At 61.0% G+C, this 9,806-nt stretch overlaps 1 protein-coding gene across 1 annotated transcript in view; it reads left to right on the forward strand.

The window, feature by feature from the left end:
* The first annotated feature begins 812 nt into the window (after positions 1 to 812).
* The window catches only part of smyd4 (SET and MYND domain containing 4), a 10,225-nt gene continuing 1,231 nt past the window's right edge, over positions 813 to 9,806 (forward strand). Inside the window, exons 1-4 of the mRNA XM_070857990.1 lie at positions 813 to 1,017; positions 2,095 to 2,239; positions 4,633 to 4,722; positions 7,624 to 8,653. Of these exons, the coding sequence (XP_070714091.1) occupies positions 884 to 1,017; positions 2,095 to 2,239; positions 4,633 to 4,722; positions 7,624 to 8,653 (1,399 nt within the window). The 5' untranslated portion in view covers positions 813 to 883. The remainder of the gene's footprint in view (positions 1,018 to 2,094; positions 2,240 to 4,632; positions 4,723 to 7,623; positions 8,654 to 9,806) is intronic.

The raw sequence follows: 9,806 nt of genomic DNA on the forward strand, positions 1-9,806 counted from the left end.
CCTCCATGGCCCTCGCCCCTCCCTATCTCTGTAACCCCCTCCATGGCCCTCGCCCCTCCCTATCTCTGTAACCCCCTCCATGGCCCTCGCCCCTCCCTATCTCTGTAACCCCCTCCGTGGCCCTCGCCCCTCCCTATCTCTGTAACCCCCTCCATGGCCCTCGCCCCTCCCTATCTCTGTAACCCCCTCCATGGCCCTCGCTCCTCCCTATCTCTGTAACCCTCTCCATGGCCCTCGCCCCTCCCTATCCCTGTAACCCCCTCCATGGCCCTCGCCCCTCCCTATCTCTGTAACCCCCTCCATGGCCCTCGCCCCTCCCTATCTCTGTAACCCCCTCCATGGCCCTCGCCCCTCCCTATCTCTGTAACCCCCTCCATGGCCCTCGCCCCTCCCTATCTCTGTAACCCCCTCCATGGCCCTCGCCCCTCCCTATCCCTGTAACCCCCTCCATGGCCCTCGCCCCTCCCTATCCCTGTAACCCCCCCCCCGCGATCTCTGCACTCCTCTAATTCTGCCCCCCTGACCATCCCCGATTATAATCGCTCCACCAGCGGTGGCTGGGCCCCAAGCTCTGGAACTCCCTCCCTCCACCTCTCTCTGTCACCCAGCTTTGGTCACCTGCCCTCATTTCTCCATGTGGCTATAGAAATACAAGTTGTTGTTGCACTGTGGGCGGGGCCTGGGCCTGGGCCAAGGGGCGGGGCTGGGCCGAGGGGCGGGCCTAGGGGCGGGGTCTGGGCCTGGGGGCGGTCTGGGCCGAGGGGCGGGGTCTGGGCCGAGGGGCGGGTCTGGGCCGCGGGGCTGGGGGCGGGTCTGGGCCGGCGGCCTGTGTGTCGTGTCCGGGCCGGGCCGGGCCGGGCGGCGGGCGCTGAGTGCGGGCGGGATGCAGGGCCCTGCGGCCGAGTGGCGCCGGATCAGCGGCCTGAAGTGGCGGGCTGTCCCGGGACCCGAGCGCCGGCGCTTCCGCTCCCTCACCCACCTCGGCGACATCTTCGCCTTCTGCCGGCGGCAGCTCGAGTGAGTGACTGTGGCGGCGGCGCTTCCCCGGGCCCGGGCGGCCAGGCCCGGCCCCCCCGTCACCCAGCAACCAGGGCGTGGGCGGGGCCTGGGTTTGTGGGGGCGGGGCCTGTACCCAGGGGGGGCTGTGGGGGCGGGGCCTGTACCCAGGGGGGGCTGTGGGGGCGGGGCCTGTACCCAGGGGGGGCTGTGGGGGCGGGGCCTGTACCCAGGGTGGGGCCTGTGGGGGTGGGGCCTGTACCCAGGGCGGGGCCTGTGGGGGCGGGGCCTGTATCCAGGGTGGGGCCTGTACCCGGGGTGGGGTCTGTGGGGGTGGGGCCTGTACCCAGGGCGGGGCCTGTGGGGGCGGGGCCTGTATCCAGGGTGGGGCCTGTACCCGGGGTGGGGCCTGTGGGGGCGGGGCCTGTACCCAGGGTGGGGCCTGTATCCAGAGTGGGGCCTGTGGGGGTGGGGCCTGTACCCGGGGCGGGGCCTGTGGGGGTGGGGCCTGTATCCAGGTTGGGGCCTGTACCCGGGGTGGGGTCTGTGGGGGTGGGGCCTGTACCCAGGGCGGGGCCTGTACCCGGGGTGGGGCCTGTACCCCGGGCGGGGCCTGTGGGGGTGGGGCCTGTACCCCGGGCGGGGCCTGTACCCCGGGCGGGGCCTGTACCCAGGGCGGGGCCTGTATCCTGGGCGGGGCCTGTGGGGGTGGGGCCTGTACCCCGGGTGGGGCCTGTACCCAGGGCGGGGCCTGTACCCAGGGTGGGGCCTGTGGGGGCGGGGCCGTACCCGGGCGGGGCCTGTACCTGGGTGGGGCCTGTACCCAGGGCGGGGCCTGTACCCGGGGTGGGGCCTGTACCCGGGTGGGGCCTGTACCCAGGGCGGGGCCTGTACCCGGGGCGGGGCCTGTACCCGGGCGGGGCCTGTACCCAGGGCCTGATGATGCTGGGTGGCTGGGTGGTGAACGATGGCCTGCGATGCCCTGGGTGGGACGGGTGGGTGTCCAGGTGTGAAGCACCATGTAGCTGATGATGGATTGTGTTGGGGCCGTTTGCCGCTGGTCACTGAAAGAGTTACTGTGATTAATTTACTGACCAGCTCGGAAGACGAGGCCGTTCTGGACAAGCTGAGCGCCCAGTGGCAGACACAGAAGGATCCCGGAGCTGTGCTGGACTTCAAGCAGCTGGGGAATGTGTGTTTCAAAGCGAGGGACTACATTCAGGCCGTGGCCTTGTATTCAAAGGTACAGACAGACGCTGCTGGCCTGCTCCCTGACCCCCAACCTCTGACCCTACAGACACCGGGCAGGGCAGTTTATGTGACCGATGGCTGTGACAGCCCTTTGCTACCTGACTCTGGTCTTCTGTAACATTCCTGTCGGCCATGGCTCAGCTGGTAATGCTCTCGCCTCTGAGTCAGCAGTTTCAAGCCACAGTCTCGGTCGTGAGCCCCATGACCCTCGGGTGTGCTGCACTGCTTCACAATCGGAATGTTTTAGCACAGTGTGAGACCATTCGGCTCATCACCTCCTCTGTCCTCTATCTTAAAGCTCTCTCCTCAGTCCCCTTCCCCTCTCTTTCCCCAGACTCTTATATTTTTCTTTTGCAAATATTAATCTACTTTGCTTTTAGAAACGATTATCGATTCTGCTTCACCCACACTCCATATCCTGACCATCCTTTGTGTAAAAACATTCTTCTAATCTCTCATTTCCGCCTATTGGTGATGACCGTAATGTTTGCCCACTGCTGTCACTCAGGATAGGAACAGGAATATTCAGCCCCTCGAGCCTGTTCGGCCATTCAATGAGATCACGGCTGATCTGCGCCCTAACTCCATATACCCACCTTTGGCCCATATCCCTTAATAGTTTTAGTTAATAAAAAGCTATCTGTCTCCGATTTAAAATTAACATGACCCAGCAACAATTGCCGATTGCGGAAGAGAGTTCCAAACCTCTCCCACCCTGTGTGTGTAGAAGTGTTTCTTAATTTCACTCCTGAAAGGCCTGGCTCTAATTTTTAGACTGTCCCTAGTCCCAGACTCCCCAACCAGCGGGAATAGTCTCTCTTGATCTACCCTATCCGTTCCCCTGAATATCCTGAAAACTTCGATCATATCACCCCTTAACCTTCTAAATTCCAGGGAATACACCCCCAGTTTGTGTAATCTCTCCTCGTAACTTAACCCTTGGAGTCCGGGTATCACTCTGGTCAACTCACGCTGCACTCCCTCCATGGCCAGTATATCCTCCCTAAGGTGTGGGGCCCAGAACTGCTCACAGTGCTCCAGGTGTGGGCTAACCAGGGCTTGGTACAGCTGCAGCATAACTTCTACCCCCTTGTATTCTGGTCCTCTGGATATAAAGGCCAGCATCCCATTAGCCTTTTTGATTATTTTCTGTGACTATCCAGGACATTGTAATGATCGATGTACCTGGACCCCCCCCAAGTCTCTTTGGCCCTCCTCTGTTTTTAGCTTTTCACCATTTAGAAAGTCCCCCGTTCTATTTTTAGGTCCAAAGTGGATGACCTCACATTTGCCTACATTGAAAGCCATTTGCCCCAGTTTTGTGAATAGTTGAGGCCCCAACACAGATCCCTGCGGGACACCACTAGTCACCCTGCCAATTTGAGTACCCGCCTATTGTCCCTACTCTCTGTCTCCTGCCACTCAGCCAATTTCCTAACCAGGTCAGTAACTTGCCCTCAATTCCGTGGGCTTCTACCTTAGTTAACAGTCTCTTATGTGGGACTTTATCAAATGCCTTCTGGAAGTCCATATAAATAATATCCATACACATTCTGCTGTCCACTACTTTAGTCACCTCCTCAAAAATTCAATCAGGTTTGTCAGCCATGACTGACCTTTCACCTCTGCTGGCTCTCTGATCAACTGAAACATTTGGAGGTGGTCAGTCCCCCTATCCTTAATTATAGACTCCAGCAGTTTCCCCACAACAGATGTTCGGTTAACTGGTCTATAATGCCCTGGTTTCCCTCTCGCCATTCTTAAATAGCGGAGTGACATACGGGATTTTCCTATCTAAAGGAACAGTTCCTGAATGGAGAGAACTTTGGAAGATTATAGTTCGGGCATCGGCAATCTGCTCATCTATTTCCTTTAAACCCCGGAGTGGAAACCGTCTGGGCCTGGGGACTTGTCACTCTTTAGTGCCATTATTTACTTCATTACTGTTATTTACTTACATTAATTCTATTGAGCCCCTGTCCCTGATTCTGTATTAGTGAGGGATCTCCCCTCACCCGCTGGATTGGACAGGGGGCCTCTATTGGCTGTTCAAACTATGCGTTCTTTCTCCGTAACTCGGCCAATCACCGATGTTAGGCATTTCGGCGCTGGGCCTGTGATTTGTTGATTTGCTGCGCTGGCTCCGCAGGAGCGCCGGACGAGCCTCTGTCGCTGGGTGCCCCTCTGTCGCTGGGTGCCCCTCTGTCGCTGGGTGCCCCTCCGTCACAGGGTGCCCCTCCGTCGCTGGGTGCCCCTCCGTCGCTGGGTGCCCCTCCGTCACAGGGTGCCCCTCTGTCGCTGGGTGCCCCTCTGTCGCTGGGTGCCTCTCTGTCGCTGGGTGCCCCTCTGTGGGTGCTGTCTGACAAAGTCTTTCTGTGTTTTCAGGGCATCAGCCACAGCACTAAAGATTCCCGTGAGGCAGCTCTGCTCTACGCCAATCGCTCGGCAGCATTCTACCACCTACAGCGCTACCGGGCAAGTTACATCCACCGCCAGCCCTCACATTACCGATCTCACCGTGCACCCCTCCCTCTGCCTTCTTCCCCCTGCCCCGAGGGGTCGATGGGAGGTCGGGGTGAGAGGTCAATGTAAGGTCAGGGTGAGGGGTCAGTGTGAGGGGTCGATGGGAGGTCGGGGTGAGGGTCTGGGTGGGGTTGATGGGAGGTCGGGGTGGGGGTCGATGGGAGGTCGGGGTGAGGGGTCGATGTGAGGTCGGGGTGAGGGGTCGATGTGAGGTCGGGGTGAGGGGTTGATGGGAGGTCGGGGTGAGAGTCAATGGGAGGTCGGGGTGAGGGTCGATGGGAGGTCGGGGTGAGGGTCGATGGGAGGTCGGGGTGAGGGTCGATGGGAGGTCGGGGTGGGGGTCGATGGGACGTCGGGGTGAGGGGTCGATGCGAGGTCGGGGTGGGGGTCGATGGAGGTCGGGATGGGGGTCGATGGGAGGTCGGGGTGGGGTCGATGGGAGGTCAGGGTGGGGGTCGATGGGAGGTCGTGGTGGGGTCGATGGGAGGTCAGGGTGGGGTCGATGGGAGGTCGGGGTGGGGGTCGATGGGAGGTCGGGGTGGGGGTCGATATGAGGTCGGGGTGGGGGTCGATGGGAGGTCGGGGTGAGGGTCGATGGGAGGTCGGGGTGAGGGGTTGATGGGAGGTGGGGGTCGATGGGAAGTCGGGGTGAGGGGTCGATGGGAGGTCGGGGTGGGGGTCGATGAGAGGTCGGGGTGAGGGGTCGATGGGAGGTCGGGGTGAGGGTCGATGAGAGGTCGGGGTGAGGGTCGATGAGAGGTCGGGGTGAGGGGTTGATGGGAGGTGGGGGTCGATGGGAGGTCGAGGTGGGGTCGATGGGAGGTCGGGGTGAGGGTCGCTGGGAGGTCGGGGTGAGGGTCAAGGTGGGGTCAATTGGAGGTCAGGGTGGGGTCGATGGGAGGTCGGGGTGAGGGGTCGATGGGAGGTCGGGGTGGAGGTCGATGGGAGGTCGGGGTGGGGGTCGATGGGAGGTCGGGGTGAGGGTCGATGGGAGGTCATAGAAACATAGAAAATAGGTGCAGGAGTAGGCCATTCGGCCCTTCTAGCCTGCACCGCCATTCAATGAGTTCATGGCTGAACATTCAACTTCAGTACCCCATTCCTGCTTTCTCGCCATACCCCTTGATCCCCCTAGCAGTAAGGACCTCATCTAACTCCTTTTTGAATATATTTAGTGAATTGGCCTCAACAACTTTCTGTGGTAGAGAATTCCACAGGTTCACCACTCTCTGGGTGAAGAAGTTCCTCCGCATCTCGGTCCTAAATGGCTTACCCCTTATCCTTAGACTGTGACCCCTGGTTCTGGACTTCCCCAACATTGGGAACATTCTTCCTGCATCTAACCTGTCTAACCCCGTCAGAATTTTATATGTTTCTATGAGGTCCCCTCTCATTCTTCTGAACTCCAGTGAATACAAGCCCAGTTGATCCAGTCTTTCTTGATAGGTCAGTCCCGCCATCCCGGGAATCAGTCTGGTGAACCTTCGCTGCACTCCCTCAATAGCAAGAATGTCCTTCCTCAGGTTAGGAGACCAAAACTGTACACAATACTCCAGGTGTGGCCTCACCAATGCCCTGTACAACTGTAGCAACACCTCCCTGCCCCTGTACTCAAATCCCCTTGCTATGAAGGCCAACATGCCATTTGCTTTCTTAACCGCCTGCTGCACCTGCATGCCAACCTTCAATGACTGATGTACCATGACACCCAGGTCTCTTTGCACCTCCCCTTTTCCTAATCTGTCACCATTCAGATAATAGTCTGTCTCTCTGTTTTTACCACCAAAGTGGATAGCCTCACATTTATCCACATTATACTTCATCTGCCATGCATTTGCCCACTCACCTAACCTATCCAAGTCGCTCTGCAGCCTCACAGCATCCTCCTCGCAGCTCACACTGCCACCCAACTTAGTGTCATCCGCAAATTTGGAGATACTACATTTAATCCCCTCATCTAAATCATTAATGTACAGTGTAAACAGCTGGGGCCCCAGCACAGAACCTTGCGGTACCCCACTAGTCACTGCCTGCCATTCTGAAAAGTACCCATTTACTCCTACTCTTTGCTTCCTGTCTGACAACCAGTTCTCAATCCATGTCAGTACACTACCCCCAATCCCATGTGCTCTAACTTTGCACATCAATCTCTTGTGTGGGACCTTGTCGAACGCCTTCTGAAAGTCCAAATATACCACATCAACTGGTTCTCCCTTATCCACTCTACTGGAAACATCCTCAAAAAATTCCAGAAGATTTGTCAAGCATGATTTCCCTTTCACAAATCCATGCTGACTTGGACCTATCATGTCACCTCTTTCCAAATGCACTGCTATGACATCCTTAATAATTGATTCCATCATTTTACCCACTACCGATGTCAGGCTGACCGGTCTGTAATTCCCTGTTTTCTCTCTCCCTCCTTTTTTAAAAAGGTCGGGGTGAGGGGTTGATGGGAGGTCGGGGTGGGGTCGATGAGAGGTCGAGATGGGGTCGTTGGGAGGTCGGGGTGGGGGTCGATGGGAGGTCGGGGTGGGGGTCGATGGGAGGTCGGGGTGAGGGGTTGATGGGAGGTCGGGGTGGGGTCGATGAGAGGTCGAGATGGGGTCGTTGGGAGGTCAGGGTGGGGGTCGATGGGAGGTCGAGCTGGGGTCGATGGGATGTCAGGGTGGGGTCAATGGGATGTCGAGGTCGGGGTGAGGGGTCGATGGGAGGTCGATGTGAGGGGTCGATGTGAGGTCAGGTGAGGGTTGATGGGAGGTCAGGTGAGCGGGAACAGGCTGAGCTGGTGGCTATGGGCTCTATCCTGGGGAATCACTAACCCGATGCTTTTTCCTTTCTCTCGCTCTCCAGGAATGTTTAGCTGATATCGGGAGAGCTCAGGAGCACGGTTACCCCCAGGAGCTGCAGCACAAAGTTGTGGCACGTCACATGGCCTGTTTACATGAGCTCGGAGGTCCCGAGGGAGCCGGTGATGCCCAGAGCAGAGAGAGCCCTCGACCCACAGCCTTGCCCAGTATCCAGGCCCAAACCGGAGGCCCCTCCTGTGCACGGAGCGAGGCCTCAGACCCTGGGGAGGACGCAGATCCACGGGGAGAGCGTCCTGCCATTGCCTTGCACTCCGATGCTTCTCGGGGCCGCCATTGGGTAGCGACCAGGGACCTGAGGCCAGGGGAGGTCGTGCTGCAGGAGGAGGCGTTTGCTGCTGTGTTGATTCCTCAGGGCAGGAGAAGGGTTGGCCTCTCCAACGAGGATCTGTACTGCCACCACTGCCTGGGGCAGCTTGCACTCTCCCTCCCCTGCCTGGGCTGCAGCTTCAGCAATTACTGCAGCACACTGTGCCGGGAACAGGCCTGGAATCACTACCACTGGCTGGACTGCTCCCTCGGGGGGCTCCTACTGGCACTGGGCACCTTCACCCACCTCGCCCTCCGCACTGTCCTGGTGGCGGGCGTGCAGGAAGTGGAGAGCGCGGAGAGACTGGACGGCTGGACCGATGGGGGCCGGAGAGAGGAATGGAGTGAGAGGGAGAGCCAAAGCCACATGCCCAGGGCGGGATGTTGTTCCAGAAACGAAAGGCGTTCGGGGGCGGGTGACGGGGAGCTCCGGGGGGGACCGAGCCGTTACCAGACGATCCACAGCCTCCTGACCCACACCGAGCAGCAGGAGCCCGAGCACCTCTTCCTCTGTGCTCTCACCGCAGCAGCTGTGTGCCGGGAGATCGGGAGGAGGGGGCTGGAGCCGCAGGCGGTGGGTGAGGGGCCGGAGCTGGACGCGGGCAGTGCCAAGGGCCGCAGGCTGGGGTCGCTGGGAGTGGCCATGCTGAGACACCTGCTCCAGCTGGAATGTAACGCTCACGCTGTCATCACAGTCAGGGACACGGGTAAGTGCCGGGGGTGGGAGGGGGGGGGGCAGTGTCTGGGGGGGAGTGCTGGGGTTCGGTGGGGGGAGAGCTGGGGTCGGGGGGGTGGAGGGCTGGGATCCGGGGGGGGGGGGGAGAGCTGGGGTCGGGGGGGTGGAGGGCTGGGATCCGGGGGGGGGGGGGGGAGAGCTGCGGTCCGGTGGGGGGGGGAGGGCTGGGGTCCGGGGGGGGGGGGGAGAGCTGGGGTCCGGGGGGGGGGGGAGGGCTGGGGTCCGGGGGGGGGGGGGGAGAGCTGGGGTCCTGGGGGTGGGGAGAGCTGGGGTCCGGGGGGGGGGGGGGAGAGCTGGGGTCCGGGGAGGGGGAGGGCTGGGGTCCGGGGGGGGGGGGGGAAGAGCTGGGGTCCGGGGGGGGGAGAGCTGGGGTCCGGGGGGGGGGGGAGGGCTGGGGTCCGGTGGGGGGGGGGGGGAGCTGGGGAGCTGAGGTCCGGGGGGAGTCCAGGATCTGGGAGGGGATGGGGGGCGGTGGTGGGAGTCCGGGGTCTAGCGGGTGTCCTGGGGCTCCCGGGAGGGGTATGGTCGGGCTGGTGTAACCCTGGGCTCCACAGGCCAAGACCCAAGCTGCAGCTCTGCTGGGCGCTGAGTTAACGGGTGTCAGTCAGTGCCATCGTTGGCCTCAGTGCCAAAATCAGCCCCAGATTCCATGTAATCACTTTCCAATGGGGGGGGGGGGTGGGGGGGTGGAATCCTGTTTGTGTGTGTGGGGAGGAGGGGGCGGTCCCGATGTGTGTGTGTGGGGGGGGGGGTCCCAGTGTGTGTGTGTGGGGGAGGTCCCGATGTGTGTGTGTGGGGGGGGGGGGGTCCTGATGTGTGTGTGTGGGGGAGGTCCCGATGTGTGTGTGTGTGGGGGGAGTTCCCAGTGTGTGTGTGTGGGGGTGTCCCGATGTGTGTGTATGGGGGGTGGGGGTCCCAGTGTGTGTGTGTGTGGGGGAGGGGGGTCCCGATGTGTGTGTGTGGGGGGGGGGGTCCCAGTGTGTGTGGGGGGGGGGCTCGGTGTGTGTGTGGGGGGGGGGGGGGTCCCAGTGTGTGTGTGTGTGGGGGGGTGTCCCGATGTGTGTGGGGGGGGGGGCTCGGTGTGTGTGTGTGGGGAGGGGGGTCCCGATGTGTGTGTGTGGGGG

Source organism: Pristiophorus japonicus, chromosome 16 (assembly GCF_044704955.1).
Source record: "Pristiophorus japonicus isolate sPriJap1 chromosome 16, sPriJap1.hap1, whole genome shotgun sequence".
In the NCBI taxonomy this organism is placed as follows: Eukaryota; Metazoa; Chordata; class Chondrichthyes; family Pristiophoridae; genus Pristiophorus; species Pristiophorus japonicus.